At 37.6% G+C, this 23,587-nt stretch overlaps 1 protein-coding gene across 1 annotated transcript in view; it reads left to right on the top strand.

Annotated features, from left to right (window-relative positions):
* The window catches only part of srrm4 (serine/arginine repetitive matrix 4), a 49,131-nt gene extending 25,544 nt beyond the window's left edge, over positions 1–23,587 (top strand). Inside the window, exons 2-13 of the mRNA XM_079872330.1 lie at positions 4,702–4,842; positions 10,952–11,041; positions 13,073–13,144; positions 13,265–13,291; positions 13,681–13,731; positions 15,181–15,255; positions 17,647–17,785; positions 20,101–20,429; positions 20,854–21,039; positions 21,152–21,256; positions 21,384–21,512; positions 22,394–23,587. Coding sequence (XP_079728456.1) covers positions 4,702–4,842; positions 10,952–11,041; positions 13,073–13,144; positions 13,265–13,291; positions 13,681–13,731; positions 15,181–15,255; positions 17,647–17,785; positions 20,101–20,429; positions 20,854–21,039; positions 21,152–21,256; positions 21,384–21,512; positions 22,394–22,649 — 1,600 coding nt within the window. The 3' untranslated portion in view covers positions 22,650–23,587. The remainder of the gene's footprint in view (positions 1–4,701; positions 4,843–10,951; positions 11,042–13,072; positions 13,145–13,264; positions 13,292–13,680; positions 13,732–15,180; positions 15,256–17,646; positions 17,786–20,100; positions 20,430–20,853; positions 21,040–21,151; positions 21,257–21,383; positions 21,513–22,393) is intronic.

Here is a 23,587-nt window from a genome sequence, read left to right as displayed (position 1 = left end):
AATCTAAATGAACAAAATGCTCTCATTACCATTCTCCACCAGATTGACTATGCTGCACACAAGTTCACGCTAACTCAAAATCTTGCATACACAAGCTGAGACCTGACGTGAGATTTGATCATAGCCTTCACCATCATTTCTGTCATATGTTCGTTTCATAAAGAAATTAAGCCATCCAGTTGTTATTGGCGACATGTTTGATGCTTAAGTCTCTGTGAACCAGAACTTGTCACGGACCTTATTTCAGTTTTATGACGTATTTCCAAATGAAGAGGATATTAGGAAATCTCAATTTCTCATTTCTAGCTCTCAACAACCTGTCTGTTGCAGGGGAGTAGTTAAGGATGTTTTTGCCCAAGTAGGCAACTGACGCATCAGAGAAGGAACGCCATTCCAGAATGTAAGCAATCTTCACATTTTGAGAAAGATTATTAAAAGACAACTTGTACGGTTGAAAGGTTTACTACAAGACTAGCAATTTGTGCTTACATCAGACGGGGTCAAATTGGATTTTATGTTGACCTCAAGTTATTTTTTTAGGGAATCAGCAATATGCCTGTTGCCTACGACTTCTGATGTTTATTGGCAACATGTTTGTGGACTTAACAGCTCAGACACACTAAGCCAAGATCAAGAACTAGTGGCAACAAGCAAATATATTGTCACTTTTCGTTGCCTGGGTCTGGGTCAAGACACATGAACACAGCGCAAGACTACAGCCAATAATCATGCACATTCAACACATGAATGAGAGAAACTGTCCACACCAGCAGTTGATATTAGTCTGTATTTGTCACTCAAAAGTAACTAGAACTTGTATGGTTGTACTGCGGATTTACAAACCAAAAAAATTGATGTTGATCACTTAATCGTCACTTTCCTCATTTCCAGACAGCATGACATTTATGGAAATATTGCATTGGAATGCTCAGAAGTAGCAGAACCCTTCTGTGTGTGCCCTCTTGACTTCGTTGTTTTCTTGCTCATTCAGAGCTCTGTGATCATCTCTCACCAACGGCTCTGATGCTGATTCAACATGCTCAATCGGCTGAAACGCTTTTCTTGTTATTATTGGCAACATGCTTTTTTCAGAAGCTCATTCGGGTAACTGCATTTAAAGGGGCATGCTGCTCTTCTCCGCTGCTTGTAACAGAAGAGCACCCCTTCGCTGCTGTTCTTCTCTTGTAAGAGGCATGCTGCCCCCAGTCACTGCTATTTCAGAAGGACATGCTGCTTCTTTCCAAAATCTCCTATTGTTGTCTGTCTTTTTCCAGTATCAGGGCATGAATTGCATCAATATCTGGGTATTTGGGCGGGTGGTGTCGGGGAAATCTTGGCACTCAGATTTTTCGCTTTTAGTTTGTGGTTGGGGGATGTTGGCATATAGTTTTGTTTTGTGAAGTTATCGCTGTGCTCCCTGCTCTTATCCATGCTAGGCTGCATGGAGGGGCAGGGAGTTATTGCCCAGAACAGAACCATACCGCCAATCCAAACTGTATGCTATTGTCAGTCATCTTTGACTATAGTGGTCCTGACAGAAATCAAGTGTAGTATTAGTTCTAACAGGTCACATCATTTAAGCTCGCATCAGCTGACTTTCAGCCGATCCACGTCTGCCTATAGGAATACTATGCGTATCACAGCATCCATATTAAGGTCCATTCAGTATTTTAAGCAGTTTTCTTGCATTGCTCAGAACTTGGCCTTCTGATATTCCTCTTTGAATCAGTAATTTATCATGATTTGTTGTTACATTAAATTATTGTCATAAAGAACATAAAAAATATCTGTAATACATTTATGTTGGTTCTGTTCTGTTCTGTTTACCCCCTAATAGGGTTGCGCTGCGCTCCATGCTCTTAGGGAGTTCTTGCCCAGAACCTTTGATGATAGTGGTTCTGACAGAACTGTGTTTAGTCCATTGTTCTGACCCTTCAACCACACTTACTGTGATTTCATCACCAAGGGACATGTTACTGGATCATCAATATCGTTGTTCCTGGAACAACTTTTATATCAACCAATAATATCTAAAGTAAATTTTTATTCATTCGAAATCACAGACCTTTTCTTCTCCACATGTGATCACACTCAGACTCATGAACATCTTTAATGTTTGGGTCATTCAACAGCCCTCACACCAACATGTTTTCACTGTTTCACCATCTTTAATCCTCTCCTGATTATACCCGGCAGGGCGGTGTATTTTCCAATCACGTACTGGCTCATTGGAGGGCCGTGTAGGGCTGCGGTGCCGGAAGGTTGACATTAATAATGTGATTGTGCTTTGCCCTCTCTTATCCAGAGGTGGCAGAGGGCAGGCCTCCTCCTGCTGCTGAGAGAGAGAGGCAATCAGCATTTAATCTGCAAGACTGATTAACTTCTCATTACAATCAGACACACAGACACAAATTCATGTACAAATGTACCGGGCCGCACGCAGACATATGCACGCAACATACACTCTCACACTCCAGAGGTGGATCTGTAATTATGCCATGGAGATCAAGTCAGGCCTACTTACCCAGCTCTTGCAATCAGTTTTATTTATGCATTTATTTTCAAACTGTTTGTAAGGAATAGAAATGACGAGAAAAGAATGGCTCGAGTGTCATGTTACGGTCTTTGCTGAATCACCTGGGTCTCTCTCTGCTCAAGTGCAATTTCAATCAGACACATTTTGATTGTGAATTGAGTAAAGAGCATTAAGCTGCAGTTTTAGTGTTAGAAAAATGAAAACTGCTAACATTTAATCATTGGTAACTGGTCAAATGTGGATCAGTAATGACTGTACACATTTTGGGCCCTATTTTAATGATCTGAAACGCAAGTATCAAACGCGAAACGCAAGTAGCTTTGTGGGTGGATCTCTGGCGCTGTTGCTATTATACCAGCGGGATAAATGACTCTTGCGCCCGACGCAAATCTAAAATGGGTTGGTCTGAAGTAGCTTAATTACTCATAGGTGTGGTTTGGGCGTAACGTGAAAGAAACCAATCAGAGCATCATCTCACATTCCCTTTAAGAGCAGACGCACTTGTTCCATGGCAGATTGCTATTACGGCGGATCTGCCTGGTGCACGCCAGGAGCGGTTCACAGCCGAGGAGACCGACGTTCTCTTCAGGGCCGTAAAAGACGGCATAAAATAGTAAAAAGAGAAGTGACATTGTATGGGTATGGGAGAAACCCACCCAAATTAGCTTCGGTTAAACAGGCATATAATAATTTTGGTAAATGTGTAAGCTAGATTTATGCCTATTTTTTCACATCTTCATGGACACCACAATGATTTCCCTCATGTGGAATATTTTTCCTTGTTCCATCTGTGTGTAGATAAGAGAAGGAAAGTGTATGCGCGTTGTGCACACGCTACATTATGGCCAAGCATGCGCCGCTGACTTTAGACTAGGTTTCTCCTGGTCTGTGGCGGAATTGTTTTCTGGAACTGCAAAATAGCACCAGGGAACGTTTGCACCGGAACAATCCTCCTCTTTTCGCTGAACCGCCCCCGGGAGCGCAAGTTCATTTCCTAATTTACCGTCGTGCGTCTGTCAAGGGAAAAGTCCGCTGTGCGTCGGGTGCAAAATAGGAATGATACATGCGTCGGTGTACAAAGTCAATTGCGCTGGGTGCAAGATAGGGCCCAATGTGTACACATAATACACCCGTTATATTGCTAAATGTAACCAATTTTCATATCAACAGAAAAATATACTGGGATAACCTGGCTTCTCTTGAGACTCCCCTGCTTCGCACCAATTACTGATAGACTTAACGGGATTGGCTACAAGTTAGTTTGTGACGTCAGAAACACAGGTCAAATGGTGTTTTTGAGACTGTCTTTTCTTCACTGCAGTTTTAAGGAGAAAATACTCAGCAATGGTGTTGACTTATGAATTTGCACATGGTTTGTCTTAAAGCATATTAAAAACACCACATAGACATTACAAAGACAAGATTAAAAACTTGATTTTCACCACAGGGGGTCTTTAACTTTTTAGTAAGCAATTTGTTGTATAGCTAACACAAACCAAATTGCTCAGTTTTCATGTCAACCAATTATTAAATTTGCAATCAGAATCATCAAACAACATGAAAAATATATTTGTACAGTTTTCAGTTTTCTCCAGTTTAAATATCAGATCATGAAGAACACACATAAAACTCTTTTTGCTCTCCTCCACTGACAGAAAGACGAGCACACAGTTTTGAGTTTCCAAACCATGTTCCTTACAACCTTGGGATACGCACAAATAATTTCAGAAATGTCAGTTCAACTGAGGCATGTAAATAAAGGCTTCTCTGTTGACACCTCATTTGAATGCTGAGCAGATGACCTCTGCATTTATGAAGGTCTAGAGGAGAAACATGAAAATGCTCAATGTTTCTCAGCAGAGAACCGAATCCAGTCCCGTTCTTCAAACATGAGTGCACTTACAAGCTGAAAAACAAAATGATGGGCATTTTTTATGCCTTCAGAAAAAAATATTTCAGTTTCATTATTGAGATCTTATATTTAAGATCATTGCATAACTGCCCGATCTTTACCAATGGGTAACAAAAAAAAAGATAATGATTTTTATCATTTTAATTCAGAGAACAAATCTAGAACTTTAATTCTAGATTTTAATTCAGATTTAACAACCTGTTGACTTTAAAATATTTGAAGCTAAAGAGTTTTTGATTTTCTGTTCTTCCAGATTGGAGACAGCAGTTAGCCTTGCGCCCAAAGATGAAGAGGAGAAAGTGAAAACGAAAGACACGGTCACAAAAAAACATGAGAAAAATGGACACACAAAACGCAGAGGACGTAAACGCCACAGCCACCGCCGAGCTCGCAGGTCTGTATCTTCTAAAGCTGTTCCTCATACACACATCTTCCATCAAAGACATTTCAGTGCTTAGGAGCAAGCACTTCAGTGTGTATGTGCTAGAATAGAAACTATTTGTATACTCTCTGAAAGTAAAATAGCTGATTTAAACCAACTTTGAAGTGATTGAAAACAACATCTGCTGTTGAAAACGTTGTACAATTTAACCATAGAACCTATAAAGCTATTCAAATGTGAATTTTATTTTGACCCCAAAGAAGATCAAACACATGTAAATATGAAGCACTGAATCCACTTCTAAGCTTCTTCCTCACTCTGTAAGAATGAATTAGAAACCCCAAACTTTAAAGCATGGCAGGCACAAACACTCTTATCTCCTTGCCACAGTGTAAATATTCAGGTGTTGCTGGAATTTTTCACACGGGTGTCTTTTATGGGGTCCTCTTACTTCCCATCCACAACAATTCAAACTCCACCTGGTGAAAGGAATTGATTCAGCATTGGATTCTCAACGGCATAATTCCACTGATACCTTCAAAGTGTGCGCGATAACACAGGCCAAAAGCAGTGCATCATTATGTAAAACAGGAAGGACGGCAGATCAAGTGTTATCTTAAACATGCTAATCTCTAGTTGAGTTCATGCTCAGTTCTCTGCCAGAAAACAGCAGATGCAAATGCATTTTTTCAGATGAGATTTTATAATCAAGCACACAACTGCAGCTAAGCAATTCAAAATCAAATAATGTTTAAGTCAGATCAAGCTAAACCACCAAAATCCACAAACAGCTTTCCTTCATCTGTACAACTGAAGAATCCTAAATCATGTACATAGACAGTTATTTTCGACATGCTGTCTTAATCCAAATAAAAAGAAACATCTCAAATGTGAATAGTCTTATTGTGTAGTGTCAAATTCAGTCTCAATAATGTGACATTTAAATAGAGGGCTTCTGTCCTTTTTGGAAAATCCTTCTATTTAAAATATTTTTATTAGTCTTGACAGATCTTTTACTCTGTAAGTTTGACATCCTTTGGAGTGTGTTAGTAGTCAAAAGCCTTATGTGGGATCTTTTGCTTGCACCATTTTCTTTTTATAACTTTTGTAACAAGCTTAAGCCTCTCAATTGTAATATTGGGAAACGTTGCGTTTTTTTCCCCAAAGCTGAAAGGTACAGTGCTGGCCATGTAAACAGTGCTGAAGCTCTCAGTGAAATGTCAGTTATAAATGCTGACAGTCTTTTAACTCTCTAACCTTGTCTATTCTCCTGAGTGTGTCAGTGCTCAGTCTAACTCACAAGACGACCCTCTTCTGACAGCTGAAGTGATGGTGGCCATTAGGGGTATGTTCGTTACCTGTGCGCCTTCAAGGTCAACTGAAACTGACAGAAAGACTTTAAAAGCTGGAGAGCAAACCCACAAGCTAAATGAAAGGAATAACTGGGCACATCTGACACGTGAAATTGGTCGATGTATCAGAATGTGTTGCCTCAAGAGTTCTGTATTGCTTTTAACAAGAGTTTGATTTCAGAGCTGATTGGAACTAGGGCTTTCATGATATCAGATTTTCACTACACAAATGTCATGAACAAAAGATAACGATAATGCACAATAACGATAATATAACAATATTTATAAAAATGTTGGGAAAAGTAATGTTAATATCAAATTCATGCTTAACTTTATTTAATGTTTTCTCTTTTTTTTTTCACCAATGAGTCACTCTTACTTCAGGTGTAGATAGAGTGTCTCACTTTGACATGATTTTGTGCAATACCGCCACTTGCAATGTTGAAGTGTCACTGGCACTGGAATATTTTGACATTATCATATGTGTATTATTTACACAATATCAATATTTCATTTTTATTTTTTTTTTAGTATCACAGCTGTTGTCAATATTGCAACACGCATATTTGGGACTGATCGGAGCTGAACCGTAAGCTGACAGAAGTCCTTAGGGGAGCATTTTTCTCAGTAAATTTTTTTAAGGATAGTTTATCAAATCTTTATTCAAATCAAATTCAATTCGGACACTTTGTATTCTCACTCAAGTCTTCTTTGTATTGTGAAATTGTATTATCACCAAAGCTCAAGAAATGTGTATCACACAATAGTGAAGCACCTTTATTCATCGCAAGGCTAATGCATAGACCAGAAATGCAGGTCAGCAGTGAAACATTTTTTTTTTATTCTTAAATGATTGCAGAATTGAATTTCCCATGCATTTGATGCAGTGTAAGAAATATAGAATCGGTTTGGTATGCAAGTCAGACAAGCATTGTTACAAAAAAATGACCTCGATCCACCAGGGTTATTGTAGTAAACTAAAAACCAAAAACATTTTTGTTACTTAAAATAAAATAAACGTTAAATGAAATAAAATATAACAATCTTAAACTTCAGCTAGTTGCCAAAGTAACATTTCTCACTTTCATTTAGGGTGCTTTCTCACTAGCACCTTTGGTTCACACACAGATTCAATTGACGTCAGAGTTCGGTTCATGGATGATGTGAACACTGTTTTCCGAACTTGGGTGCGCACCCGCAAACTGTACCCGTGTCTGCATAAAAAGGTTGGTCTGGGGTACGGTTCATGTGAACTCTAGTACGTTTCGCTGATATGAACGTAACTGACTAAATCGCGGAAGTGAACCGCTACTGATGGCCTATGATTTGATAAAACTGTGTTTGTGTGTGTTCTCACTCACTTTCCTTTCAAGCGTGACTGATGAACTGCGAGCAGAGAGAATGTACATCTTGTTTCTTGTAACTTGTATCTTGTAACTTGATGTAGGCCTACTAAAATAACTAAAACTGAAATAAAAATGTATTTTTAAATAAATAAAAATGACAAACAACACAACACAATTACTAAAACTTATTTAAAACTTATTTTCAAAATTACAAAAACTTAATTTACTAAAATTAAAAAATAAAATAAAAACTGTAAAAGTATCTTAATGATTGGCCTACTAAAATAACACTGTGATCCATTTATATTGATATGCACATATTTGGTATATTACACTTTATTTAGATTTAAAAAGGACAGAAAAATTATTACAATCAAATATGGTTTGACAGCCCTAATTGTGACTTGTCATTGCTTGTGATTGCTTATCATCATTGCTTCACTGTATTTTGTTTAAAACTGCTCCAACCAAATCTCTAAAAGTGCTGACATTTTGAAAACAAAACCAAAGGTTCAAAAACCACAATATAAAACTGAGGTATGCATTTCGCCACCTTCTCCTTCATTGTCGTTACCAAGCAACAGGGGTAAACAGCGGTTCGGACCCAAATAATATAATGTATAATCCGGCAGGGGGAGGGGGGAGCAATCTAACTCTGGTTCGGACCAGGCAATCGAACCAAGTGTGAAAGAACCCTTAGTTTAACTTGATGTAGGCCTACTAAAATAACTAAAACTGAAATAAAAATGTATTTTTAAATAAATAAAAATGACAAACAACACAACACAATTACTAAAACTTATTTAAAACTTATTTTCAAAATTACAAAAACTTAATTTACTAAAATGAAAAAATAAAATAAAAACTGTAATAGTATCTTAATGATTGGCCTACTAAAATAACACTGTGATCCATTTATATTGATATGCACATATTTGGCATATTACACTTTATTTAGATTTAAAAAGGACAGAAAAATTATTACAATCAAATATGGTTTGACAGCTCTAATTGTGACTTGTCATTGCTTGTGATTGCTTATCATCATTGCTTCACTGTATTTTGTTTAAAACTGCTCCAACCAAATCTCATTTACTCTACCAAAAAAGGCAGGAACAAAATTAACTGTAAAAATCTTGGACTATTGTAGTGTCTGTGTGTGTTTGTCTTTGTGCCGAGGGTGTAATGTGAGACAAAGGTTCTTAATTAAGCAGAAATGGCACTTGCTTTTCTGCTAATCAGCTTCTAATGCGTTTCAGACTTGCTAATGCAGCAATGGCTGGATGAACTGCATTACTATATCAGGCCAAACAGCCTTTTCCACCCTCAGAGATGGAGTAAGCGGCCTTCTCCCCCGCGAGCACATCTGCACGGCCTGCCTGGCTCACCGTCTGTTTTGATCCATCTAAATGGCTTCCTCTCAGTGCTCATATTGAATCACTGACTGGCTGGGCAAAGCCAAAGCTACAACAGTCTGTAATTCATCGACTGTCACGGACAGCACTCCCCTGTGTCTATGAAATATTATTATCCTGCTGTAGCGATGTGCCGCAAGAAGCAAATCTCATTGCCGCTGCCATCGTGCCTTTAACCTGCACCAGTCATGTGTATTTGTCACGAATATCCTGTATACCTTCTCCCACGCTTCATATTTTTATTGCTGTCTGCCAGATGCATGTCATTATGACAGTCTGTGATGTGTATGTGTAAATTATGAAGTGCTATTTACTGTACACATATCTTTATGAAGGCAAGAACATCTACATTTTCAGTGTTTTATCCCTCCTACCTCCATTGTGCTAATTCTTGTGAGGCAAGCTCCTTCGGTCACAGAGCACTTTAAGCTTAATATAGCAAGCTAAAAGGAGTCTCTTTGATATAAATAGGGTGAGTATCAGAAAATCTGCCTTTGAAAATATTATAGAGGTCAGCTGTTCCATTACATGAGCCTTATCAGTGTCTGAATGGAACAGATTGGGGAGTTTGAAGCATCTAATGGATTTTTTGGGGGGTTCAAAGGATTAAAAGTGATGGAAGGACATTACTTTATGTGGCTAAATAAGGCACAGGGGAATAGTGTTGCTCATTCAAGCTTTTCAGTCTTTATATTTGATAAATCCTTTACGTTCAGGGGGTCAGAAATGTAACCTTTGCAATTAGCCCGGAAAATGACTTAACTCGATCAGCTCGCCTCTTCCCTTCTGGTTGAATCAAGAATATTAGTGATTAGGGTAAAACGCTTCACGCCCACTTTTGATTGGACTCTTTCTGTTGTCTTGATGGAATGAGAGTGGTGTGTCATTGCTATAATCACAATTATAACAGCTGTGCCCTGTGCTTTTGTAAACACATTGAAAATGTGTGATATAAATGTCTGTTGTCTGTGTATAGTCTCCCTGTTGATGATTGCATTTGAATTGCCTGAGGAAGACTCTCAGTAGTGGATACACTGTGATATCTCTCTGTTAATCTTAAAATCCTTCCTTGCACTCCCCTCAATGTTATTGCCTTTAAAAGACACTTCTGAGGTGACACTGCAGTGCTTTTAAAACGGCACACATGTCCCACTCAGTCAGGACACGCCATCCATTCTCTCTGATCTTCTGCTTTGTTGTTGCAGAAGTGTTGCCACTAAAAGTAAATTGATTTTAAAAGCTGCCTGTCATCTATCTGTCCGAGCATGCTGCTTTCCCTCTCTCTCCTTATTGCTGTCTCTTATATCCTTCCTCTTTAACCTCTTTTTTTCCCTGTGCCTTTTCTGTTCTTGAGATGAGATGTTTTGGGTTACTGGAAAAAAAAAACTTGCCTCTACTCACATTTTTGTAAAACTCCAAGTTTCGAGCTGAAATTAATACTAGTGGCAGAAAACACCAACAACTTTTATTCCTTTTCACACAAATTATGATTACAGGGGCAGATTATCAAGCAATAAAGACTTCCACACAATTCCTTTCACAATGCTATGTTGACCTCAAAACACTTTTATCATAGTTCATGATTTATAAAGTAATTTATTTTGACATTTGCATCACATGATCAACTCCATATGTATAGCTTTTCTGATGTAGTAAACTTGCTCGGTCACTCAGCTGGTACAGAATTGCTCTTATGATGCAGAGCACTCGGTTACGAGTCCCGTGAAGCAAGAGTCATGATAAAATACCTGAGAAACTTGTAGAAGCAAGCTAAAATGGCATGGTCGCCTCAGCAAATGTGTCAACTCACACTTGCTGTTGTTAACACTGTTGGTAAGGTTTAGGGTAGGATTAAATGTAGGTGGTACGTTATTTTTAAACATGATAGAGCATCAACTCCACATTTTTTAAGAGCATTTTAGCTCCACTAGCCAGACATTTCGTTTCTGAACTGACTTTGAAAATGAAAAACTTTTTACTATGTTCTCTCTTTACTTTGCTTTTCCAGTGTGTCTCTTGATGCCGAAATTTCTCCTCGGCCAGTGCCTAAAACGAAAAAAAAGAAGAAGAAGTCACAGAGGAAGAGGAGGAGACACAGGTCAGCCCACAAATCAAATGGTCACATGTGATAATTACCTTCTCTTCTGACCAGTCTACAGCACTGGAAAAGACATAGAAAGATTTCATGCTGCATTTAATGGTGTCTGCTGTCAATATCCAACAACAGCGTTTAACTTTCACAAGTAGGCTTAAAGGACAAGTTCGGTATTTTACACTTAAAGCCCTGTTTACAGATCGTTTCTGATGAAATAGAACGGTTAAGATTAAAATTTGGACACATGCTGCTGTTCCGAGAATTTTAGGTTTCTTTCGCTTCCCCCCCCCCCCCACCTCCAGAATGGCTGCATATGTGCACTGGAACAATCCTTCCTAAAACACATTAAACTTTCGTTTACAAAGACGTGAAACTCACCGAGTGGTCAGGGGTGTTCACTGATATGCTCGCACAAAAATCGCTGCAAAAGATGCTTTCCAACAGGTTTTATCTTAGTTTTTGAGCGAAAGAAACCTAAAATTCTCGGAACAGCAGAATGTGTCCAAATTTCACTCTTAACCGTTCTATTTCATCAGAAACGATCTGTAAACAGGGCTTTAAGTGTAAAATACCGAACTTGTCCTTTAAAGAACAATAGTGTGTTAGTGTCGTAAAGAAGAGCCATTCAACAGAAGAAATGTTCTAAGCTTGTTAAGCTTAAAGGAAATGCATTTACATTTTTTTTATTTTATTTTAGATGTTGCGTTTTCTTGCCATTTGCGTCTTCTGTGCCTGTTAATTAGGAAATACACTCACTGAATTCCATTCCGTTTAAAAGTTTTTTCTATCTTCAAAACATAAATCTACAGTCCTTATCATTTACTTATTTTTCTAAAAAGTTTGGGGTCAGACATTTTTCACCAAGGCTGCATTTACTGTATTTGATCAAAAATAGAGTAAAACATTAATATAAAGAAATATTATCACAATTTAAAGGAGAACACATACCTGTTTACATCCTGTTTTTCGGTTGAAGTCCAAAGAAGTCGATTGCCGAGTTCACGCGCATAGGTTTAGTTACCTATGATCACGCGTGTGAACTCTGCAATCGACTACTTTGGACTTCAACCGAAAAACAGGATGTAAACAAAGGTATTTGCGCTGGCTTAAATAACATCATTTTTATACATATCTTTCACATCTACTGCAGTCAGATTCACTCGTGTTCACTCAGAAGGAATCACTCACATTTTCTGTGCACTTGTAATGACACATCAAGGATGTTAAGAGCCTAAAAGCAGGTTTAGTACTTGCCCCATTGAAGTCAACAGGGTGCAAATTTTAAAAATAGAATAACTCGGTGTAGGCAACACCGATTTTTGTCGTTGTTCTCTGTATTGACAGCACTCCAAATGTACAATAAAATGAGCTCAATGTTAAAATTGACCGGAGTTCTCCTTTAAAGTAACTGCTTTCTATTTCAATATGTTTTCAAATGCTATTTATTCCTTTGAAGCTGAAGAAAAAAATAATCTGAATTTTCAGCATTATTACTTTAGTTTCACATGGTCCTTCAGAAATGATTCTAATATGCTGATTTGGTGCTCAAGAATCACTAATTATTATTATCAATGTTGAAAACATTTGTGCTGCTTAATATTTTTGTGAAAACTGTAATGCATGTTTTTTTTTCTCTAGGATTCTTTGATGAATTGAAAGTTCAAAAGAACTGCATTTTGTTTTAAATGAAAATCTTCTGAAATAATGCCAACGACAATAATGTATTTACTGTCACTTCTGATCAATTCAATGTGCCTTTGCTAAATAAAAAAAAATCTAAGAAAAGGGTTTTAATAACTTTACAAATAGGAAGAGGCCTCAACTAAAATAATTCAAATTAATATGGAGCACAGATGGAATAATAATAATAATAAAAACGTATCCAGATTTCTTGTGCATCATATTCTAAATTATTTGAAAGCATTTGAAAGTCTTTGAAACACTTTCCAAGATTTTCGTAAATGGAGAAATATTCCTTTAAAACAAAATGTTGTACGTGTTTTTAACTACATATGGCTTTATTTGATCTCCCAGATCTCCCTCCTGCAGTCCATCACCTGTGAGGAAGAAGAAAAAGAAGAGCTCAAAGAAAAGGAAGCGACATAGGTAGTGATTGATTTTCACATCAGGTCATGTTTAGAGGTTTGCTTTGAGTATACGCTTTTCTGATGTGGTGTGGTTGTTTTGTCACGACTGCTTTTAAAGTCATCTCCTCTCTGCCTCTAGGTCTGCCTCAAGGAAGGGAAGGCACAGGTACATTTATTTATTTAACATTTTGCATTAAAGGGCACAGTTCTTTTTTTCACAGTACACATAATACCTGTTTATTACTGTTAAGTGCTTTTATGTAGTTTATGGCTCCCAGAAGACGATTTTATTTCTCAGAGGTTCCTCTCTTATAGACCAGGAGATTGAATGGAGAGCTCAGTTATAAATCGTTTAAGTATCCACTTTGTCTCAGATGTTTCTCCTAAAATTCCTTAGGAGAGAAAAAAAGGTACAATTATTGTACCTCCATTTGCTCTCCGTTTAATCACATTGTTGTCTAGCAGAAACAGCAAGGACATTTCACGTGTGAATTTTCTTTCCTATGGGACCTTTTAATTTAAACCCGATCAATCATTTTTCTGCTATTTTTACAGTCGATCGAGTCCCAGACGTAAAAGAAAGGAGGAGAAAAAACATAAAAAGAGGTTGGTGATTTCATGTGCCTTAATTATTTAAAACCCACCAGCTTACACTTCAGTTGAAAGTATTCAAGCACCGACAGTTTATTGAGTTATATTCAAGTTCCCTCTGTGGTTTATCCTTTAGTGTCAAAGGCTTAACGTATTCTACACTTTAAAGCACCTGCATGACCCTTCATGCACAAGAGTCATATTTTCTAGATTAGATTACAGTGTATTGACAGCCGCTCTGTAGTGCACCTCAGCTTCTCTCAGAGAGTGCTGTTATTGGCTGCTTTTGTCGTGTTCTCTCTCGAATTGAAGGAGAGCTGGTGCAGTCTGAGAGCAGCTCCTCACTGAAGCAGGCGAGCAGCCAGAGAGACAGAAACATGAACCGATTTCACGCCGCTAGCCTGCTACACACACAGCCAGGGAAGAAGTGCCTCGCTGGGCTTCTGATCCTCAAAACCTTCAGGTTTTGTGAGTGGGTTAAATCAATGGTTCCCTAGTGGTTTTGCTTCATGACCCAAGATTACGGGTCGATAATTTTGTTAAAAACAAAAATAGTTTTTAAATAAAAAGTTTTACTTTTTCAATATGTTACTGGTCTTTTGTGCATAATTGTGTGCACTTACCTATTTTTTACAGTCTATGGCACTTACATTAAAAAGTTTGGGGTTGGTACATTTTTTTAAATGTTTTTGAAAGAAGTCTTTTATGCTCACCAAGGCTGTCTTTTTATCAAAAATACTGTAAAAATAGTAATATTGTGAAATAGCATTACAATTTTAAATGTTATGTTTCATTTAATCATCGAAATATCTACCCCTGAAACAATTTTGCTTTTCACAGGACAGGAAAAATGTATGTTAATGTTTCTCTCATTTAATTTTTTTTTTTTTTTTTTTGTGATTTCTTATTCAATCAGTACTGACACTACTGTAATACGTATAGGCTATGTAAAAAACATATTCAAAAACAATACATACATGGAATGTACTTGCTATAAAAGGTTTTAAACTACCTGTTTAAAATGTATTAATTTCAACCCATTAAACATGGTCTGCTCTTTTGTATGGTTTGTTGGGCAGCTAAATTCAATTTGGAACTTTAATTGAATTCACTCAGCAAACTCATGTGAATCTGCACTCAACTGTCTCCATTTCAGACTCAATTAACACTGTTTTACATGTGCCACATTAAATTATAACACTTCAGAGACAGAGCTCTGACTCTTGCTGGGGTGATATGTCATGTATTTTATTGTCTCATGGCATCGTAATTAATTTTTTGCTTATTTCTTTGCTTTCTCTTTCTTTCTCTATCACTGCAGTGATAAGATAAATTAAAATAAGAGGTGTAATGGGAGAGTAATGCAAAAACAAATCTTGATGTTGATGTACCAACACAAAATAGCATAAATACAGGTGAGATAATTGATTTGTTGGCTGTATGTCTCTATTGGTTACTTTTCAGGTCAAGGAGCCACTCTCATCGCAGACACCGGCGCCGGAAAGCTGAAATTAGGAGTTCCTCCTGCATGGAAAACAGGTATATGTGTGACCTTCCAACTGAATAATTGGGAGAAGGCCAATTTAAATGTAAACTTCAGTGTAACTCCATGGTGGAGTTGCTGTCCAGTCTGTCAGTGGCATTATAACATCACATCTTAATGATCTAAAAAATAAATACATAATAATTTCGGTAACACTTTAGAATACTGTTCCGTCATTAATGAATAACTACACAGGAACAAATGATCCTCACTTTAGAATACTGATCCAAATGCCCAGTAATTCTTTTAGAAGGATATATATATCGCTTGAGTTATTCCTATCCAAAACCTCAAAAGCTTACAATGACTTCAGTCATTACTAGAGAGTTATCATGCTTTCACTTTAGCGGACTGTTCCAAATAATGAATAATTCCTTCTGAAGGATTTGATAATACTTGAGTCATTACTAATAGGTTACCATGATCTTTAGTTTGGACATAATTATACATATACATTGTGCATTACTCTCAGTAATTATGAACCTGTATATAGTAGTTTTTAGTAGTCCTCTGGGAGGTATGAAAAAATAGTTATTGACTAGCTAATAATGAACCACCACATTCAACAGAGCGTTATCACTTACTAAATTGTTAATCAGAGGTTCTTGTTAGTTAGCAGTTACTAATGTTAATATTGCATTACTCATTTGTTCCTGTGTAGTTATTCATTAATGACGGAACAGTATTCTAAAGTGACCACAAATTCAAGTTAGAATAGTATAGAATATAAAATAAGTCTTTACTTGCAGGTAAATGTTCAACATTAAAGAATTAAAGAAGTCCCACATTTGTATGGATTAGATAGTTCTTAATCAGAATGGTGTAAAAATTCCACAAAATAAAGTTTTGGCATATTTGGATGAATGTTGGGGGTCAGAGATATTCATGGCTTCATGCTGACCAGTCAGGTTTTTTTATCTTATCAGTCAGCATCCAGTGCCACTGTGGCGATGACTGATAAAGGTAGAGGTGACACAGAGGAAACGCTTTTATCTGTCTCTCGCAGCTTATGTCCAACATTTGGCACGTAGATCAATGGGATCGGGAAAGGGAATGAAATTTGAGATCTCGCCCCCGTGAACAGTTGCGCCTCCTTGGAGTGGGTTGTGGGGTGATGGGGTTGAGGTACTGTAGAGATGGAGCACTGTAAGGAATAGTGATGAAATTAAGTTTCAGGCTTAAATCAGTTTTCTTTGATAGTAGGTGTCAGTGAAGATTGCCTTTAAAGCATATAAAAGTCAGTCCTGCTGATCGCCCATGTACAGATATTATGAAAAATGCTAGGACGTTGGAGTACATGATTCCTTATTAGGCAAATTAGTGTAGTTTATGATATGTAAAATAAGACCATTTTGTACTGGGTCAAAGGCATATTTTAAAAATACATTTTGAATTAGACAAACACATCAGAGTAATCACAGACAAAGACTTTTTCATGCTATAAATTGGCCTCAAATGCTCTCCCAGGTGTCACCACTCTGATTACTTCATCAGTCCTTCATTCAAAAAAAGCCTCTCATTCATTCATCGCAGAATTTCTGGCTTTTTTGAGACCGGAGAAGACCAAGCTTCGGTTTCAAATTGAAATAATCTTAAGCTGGAGATGATTGGTTTTAAATCCCTAGCTGATCTCTCCATTATTTGGAATTTCTTAGGGATATTCAAAGGACGAAATCATTATAGAAGGCGAGCACAGTGAAGCTTTACATGGTTTCAGGAGCTGAAAAGGCACAGAGAACCCACTCACGCCACACAACAGGAACAATGGCCGTCAGTTCCCAATCCTCATTCACTTTCCAAAGACCCATTACATATAATCTATGTCCTGAGCTGGTATAATTGGCATGTCCTTTCATGGGAAACCATTTTATTCCACCTTAAGCCTATGAAGATAGAGGAACTAGACGATCGTCTAAAACAATGAAATATAAATCTTCTTGTCGCCAATTGTTCAAGTAAATGGACATTAGCTGGATCTCTCTGCCACTGCTATTTCAGCAGAAATATAATATCGACAGAGACAAATGTGTTTTTTTTTAAATGGATTCTTTAGACAAAGTGCTTCCATACTGTATTTTTACACTTTTGCCACTTAAATTGATGCTTCTCCCAGAGACAGTGACATTCCCATATGTTAACCTGTGGAGGACTCATTTTTCCACCTCACTGCCTAAATGCTGTAGAAAGGAAAAACTGAAGAATGACTATTATTCTTTTGATGTCCGACATTATGATTTTATTGCTACTGTTGTAAAGGTGCTGTGAGCACCTTGATAAGCTAAAATGGTTCAGTACTTTGTATATTTAATGTGAATATAAATATTTAAATTTCTCCTTGAGGTGAAGGGGCCTTTAACACCGTTTTTATGTGCTTTGTCTATGCCTAGATATGAAGATTGTGAAAAATCTGGTTTCCAAGACGGTGGCCATTCATCAGCTGTCCATGGAGGCGATGCATGCAGGTCGGCAATCAAGCTGACCAATAAAATCTCCTCTAAGTGCTGCTGCCACTTTTCTGAAAGCACCGTAAGTGTTTCTGATGGCTACCTGATGCGCTTATAGTGCCGAACTCTTGCTCTGTAAGGCCGTTGTGAAACCATTTCTTTTTACTTAACGGATATCAAGACCAAAAGCTATGTTGTTTTACACTTGTCTGTTAAACTAATGCAAGTGCAAATCTTTTCCCCCATGGAGAAATCTTTATCATTATTTATGTGACTGTTTGCTTGCTTTTGGATAGGATTTGGATTGAAACTAGCCATTGTTAAGCATAAAGGCATAGTATTTTTAATTCTCACAGATGAAGTTTTTCTATAGTCCTTTTTGTTTTGTAAATTGGCTCATATTGCATTGCCATTTCGTTTTTAATAGGAACAATAATGATTGTAGCAATGCCTTCGAGTGAGGTTATTTTTGTGGTTAGAATTTTTAACCAACATGTGATTTGCATATTGCACACGTGCTTGACACATAATTTAAACTTAAGTGAATTAACTTTTTAATGAGAGTGGTTTTCAAGTGTTTTCATGCACTCTCAGTAATTACACTTGTTTAAAGTGACACGCAACCTACTGCCACACTCTAAATGCATCCACTCCAACCAGAAATATCAAACATCATTCAATAAATAAAAAAGTTCACCATCACTAAAGAACATGGTCCTGGGGAACCAGAGAATGCCTAGTCTGTATAACGTCATAAAAACGAATATTTTAATAAAGTTAATAATTTACATAATCCTATATACTGCACTGTGGATTTTCTAACAATTTGTTTCTGAAAGTTTTTAAAGAAACTCTTGCAACAGCTTTTAAGCCTTCGAAGACAGTTTGAATACCACAGAGAAAAATAAATGCCCGCGTGGCAGATGAATCACAAAATCATTAAAGTAACATGAATGACATTTTCTTAACTTTAATCATTGCTAATATTTTTGTCTCGCACCATCATGTTTAAAGATTTTCCTTAGTGTGAAGAAAATATTCCTTCCACTGATTTTTGTTGTTGTTATTTTGTTCCTAAACCGTAGACGTTGTTCTAAACATCTTTGTACGAAAGTCTCCCTTTTCATTTTTTGGAGGTAAATTGTAATGCTCCGTTGGCCCTGCCGTGGATCCTTGGTTGGTTAGCTGTATAAGCAAAGCAAGCTTTTGCACTGGTGCAGTTTGTTTCATATACTGAAGCTTGCAAAAAGCTGATAACCCTGCAAAACAAAATACATAAACCTGCACATAATTGTTCCAGTCTCATACTTCACAGCTAGATCATTACAAATAGCCTCTGGGTTATACCAGATTTTTGTAAATTCCAACATAAACCAGTTTGATTGCTTTTTTTGTGCCATTGTAGCAAACTAGAATCTTATTGAAACTAAGCAGCTTCTTTCCATTTTCTATAAAGGATACAGATTCTATTAAGGATGTAGAGTCTACCTAATTTTACTCCATCAGTCCCACAATAGAAAATGAGATCTAATTTCAAACCTACAGGTGAACAACAAAGGTAAAGAAAAAGGCTCATGCCGGTGTGTGGCAGATTGGAGTTGGAATTAAAGAAGAGAGGGTTATTGTCTTTTTCTTGCACTTTACCACTCTAATGATGCACTTATGTCACCCGCTCTTCCCTTTTTCTTACACCTTACCTACTTAAGGAGGAAGTCTTGATTGGTAAGTCGATGCTATCCGCAGATTTAGGGACTTACTGTAGGCCGCTGGTGGACTGTAAAATCTCTTCCGACAGGGGACTAAAGCAGAAACATGTTTTCTCAAGGATTTTAAATATTTAGAGTGATGGAGATATTTCTTTTGTCTGCAACCCTTTTCATATGATTATATATAGATATATAGATATATATATATTACTTAAGCCCATTCTGTGATGTCTGTTTAATGTTCTTTAAAGGAAAGCAACTTTCAAATGGGGGATTTTCTGTTTCCTTTTACTCTCTCTTTCTTCTGACTTAAAAGTAGCTGGAAGTTTATTCATGTAGGTTCTTTTCTCTCTTTTTTTTTGATCTGGATGTTTTCTTTAATTTGCCTTTTTCATTAGCATTGGTTCATTGTTATTTTCTCTCTTCAGTCTCTTTTTCATTAGTTTCTTTTGTAAGAGTACTTGCTTTGTTCTTCTCCTTTCTTTTCAAACTTCTCGCATGTGACAGATTTGCATGGCGGATTTTAATCTTTTAGTTTCTGTCCCAAAAAATCTTGATTCATTTCCTCTCTGTGCTCTGTAGGGACATATGTGCCTTTTAAAGAGTACTCAGACTGCATCATGCAGGTAGCAGATTGATACGGCCTTATTTTTCTTTAGAAAAACAACAACTTTGCTTTGTCTGCTTGCAGGTCTCACCATCACGTCATGGGGTTGAGGGTTTAAACAAAATGATGATCGTCCAGGACTCAATATCCAATAAGGGCAAAGGTCAGGCAGATTACGATTCGGGAAATGACACGTCCTCTCCACTGTCAAGTAAAACTGGCATCACAAGGTCAAAAGTGACCAGAAATGGAAAGTTCTCTTGTCAGGATTTAACATGTCCTGAGAAGCTTAGACTAGCCGATGGGGACAATGCCTCGGATTCAGGCAACTCACTAACCAGCTATGACTCTCTGGGTAAACCAGTACTCAGAGAAAATACCCTACACAGCTCTGTCTTCAACAAGTTTAAAGGGTAAGGCTGTTTTGAATGCATTTTACATTAACTTTAAATATTTTGATGGTGTACATCAAATGCATCACTAACATGCCATTAAACCATGTATCTTTCCAGTGAAAGAACTGTCGGTGTAGGTTCGGCTTCCATTTCACTTTTAACATATGACCACTGATGAGTGACCAAAACAGCAGTTATGTAGAGCAGTGCTATTAAGGCATCATTGAGATACTATTATAGATTTTATTTATTTTAATTTTACTTAAAGTCATTTTGTTGTAGTTTTTTCCCCCCATTAGTTTTGTGTTTTAATGTCTAGTTAACTATAATAATCCTGGTACAAAGTGCAGACTCTCTCTCTGCAAATATCCAGATATCCTGTCACTTACATTGTGAAGTAATAAAGTAAAGGCCTAAAATAATTTCCCTCTTGTAATTGCAGTGAAGAAACGGGCAGGAACGCTGATTTGGAGAAGACACAGCCTCTGGGTCTCGTCACCGATAGAAATCGGAGTCCGTCTTATGATAGATATCAGGAACGAGCGAGGTCCCGCAGCAGAAGCATATCATCCCAAAGCAGATACTCAGGGCGCTATTCCAGAAGCCGATCCCTGTCCTCAGGGAGGAGGTGGGTCACACAGCGGCTATTTATTATAGGAACTCTTATTTTAAGCTTTCGATTTAGTCATAAACTCGTATGTTTGTATCTGACAATATCATTCCCCCCGGCTCACTTACAGATCATATTCCCGTTCGTCCAGTTATTCGCTGGATTCACGGAGAGACAGTCTGTCTAGTGCGAGCAGTTGCCGCAGTCTAAATTACTCACGGTGCACATCAGACAGGTGATTTTCAGCTGAAAGGAGATGTGTAATTTAATCTAATATAATTGTTTGATAATGACTGTGGCATTGCTGAAATCTGTTTTTGAACACATACATGCTCGCATCTCTTTTATGTGTGGATGAAAAGGTTTCGAGAGAGGAAAAGAGACTGCAGTTCCTGCAAGAGTAGAAAGCACAGCAGGAGAAGACCTTGCTCCCCTATGAGAAAGAGAAGAAGAGATTCCCCCAGCCACCTGGAAGCCCGTAGAATTACAAGGTTTGTTCTTGAATCACAAACAGAAACAACTCTGCTGATCCTACTTTGGAGATCAGTTAACCCAGACAGAGTCTATATACTTTTCCCACAGCTTTCTGCACTGATTCTAGGAAGAAATCTCTAGAAATCTGCAGAATTAATTAATGCTGCGCTGAGAGCACACTCTAATTGGTAGCTGAAGGCATTATCAAATTATCAAAAAATATTTAACACATTAACAAGCAAGTCGTGGGAATGTCAGGCATTCCAATTCTGTGTAAAAATGCAGAGCTTTCTGCTGGCATCCTCGGGAGAAATAAAAATAGACATACAGTCTTCAAATTAATGTTGATGGCTTTTTAGGAGAAGCAATATATAACAATATATATTTATAGTAAAGACATTCATAATGTTACAAAACATTTCTACTTTAAATAAATGCTGTTCCTTTGAACTTTTATTTCATCAAAAAATCCTGAAGAAGATTACAGTTTCCACAAAAATATTAATTAGCACAACTGTTTTCAACATTGATAATAATAAAAAAAAATGTTTCTTTAGCAGCAAATCAGCATATCAGAATGATTTCTGAAGGATCATGTGATGCTGAAGACTGGAGTAATGATGCTGAAAACTCCTAGCTTTGCATCACAGGAATAAATTACATTTTAAAATATATTCAAATAGAAGACACTTATTTTAAATTGTAATAATATGTCACAATGTTACCGTTTTTACTGTATTTTTTGATCAAATAAATGCAGACATGGTGAGCATAAGAGATTTCCTTGAGAGATTGTTAGACAAAAAAGACCCCTAACTTATCCTTTTAGGATTTTTGAAATGTAAAATGACCAACTTTCTTTGTATTCTCTTTCTGCATGCCTTCATGTCCTGCACAGTGCCAGAAAGAGGCCCATCCCTTACCATCGTCCCAGCCCCTCTGTCAGCAGCAGATCCTCCAGCCTCCTGTCCTGGCGCCTGTTTTCTCTCGGACGCAGTCGTTCACGGAGTCGCAGTCGCAGTCGCAGTCACACTTCTTCATCATACAGGAGCTACAGTCGCAGCTCATCGTGGAACTCTGTATATAGCAGGCGCAGTCGCAGTCGGAGCAGAAGCTATGACTCAATTGTGAGCTACAGCAGAGCCCGCCGCTAATTTACGGATGAACCAGATGCAGGAATGCTGAGCTACAGCATGAGCCCAGGACCGCATCTTATTGTAACTGGAAATGAAATGGAGCAGCACTGAGAACATGCTGTGCTTGGATGTGGAAGACCAGGCAGTGACAGGATCATCTGTTCAGTGTCAGATAAGACTGAAGCTTTCCATATTGTTGTGTACTAAACTGTGTGCTTTCATCCATCCCGCTCAAAGGAAAAGAAAAAGCCTGCTCACAAAACCTGCTGTTGTAGGAAGGACCTGAATGGAGGTTTCACTATGTGCACTGCAATGTGTGAGTTTCTGCTATACCTGGTTTTGCTCATAGGTGTGAGGATATTGTTGTTCATTTATCAAAAGCAGCCATAGTAGATAAAAGGAAGTGTCTTCATGTGCAGGGTCACTCACGAGACGCTCATAGCCTTGACTGTAAAAGCCGATGTTTAAATCTATTGTATTTTTGTAGTGTTTTCTTTTTTTATAGATGTCAAAAGCGCTTGAGGAGAAAGATTTATTGCTTCCATAACAGCTTTTACTGAGAGCAGCCGCTTCTGTGTTGCACACACCTTCACTTTGAAAAATGTGCCACCCGAATTAGCCCCACCGGCAAACGCACACCCCATCAGCCCAAATGCCAGCTTTATTTATCTTCTGTTGAACTGGAAAACAATTCAAATGTCATTGGCTGTGATGGAGATGATGATGATGGTGTTGGACAATCAAAATGCAGCGGATGTGCTCCACTGGTAGGAACCCTTTTGCAGGGTCCAGCTGTCCATACTGTGTTAAAAAAATGTGTTAAACTACACATTAATCTAGCAGACCTCAAGAGACAGAATGAAGATTTTTTTTTTTATCCATCAAATTCAAGGCTACTTCTGAGTGAACAAAGAAAGGTAAAACATTTTCTGCTCTACTGACTCTAAAATTAAAGC

The sequence above is a fragment of the Squalius cephalus genome, assembly GCF_949319135.1.
Source record: "Squalius cephalus genome assembly, chromosome: 5".
Taxonomy (NCBI): Eukaryota; Metazoa; Chordata; class Actinopteri; order Cypriniformes; family Leuciscidae; genus Squalius; species Squalius cephalus.
Note: the sequence above shows the minus strand (reverse complement) of the source record. Positions and strands in the feature narration are given on the sequence as shown.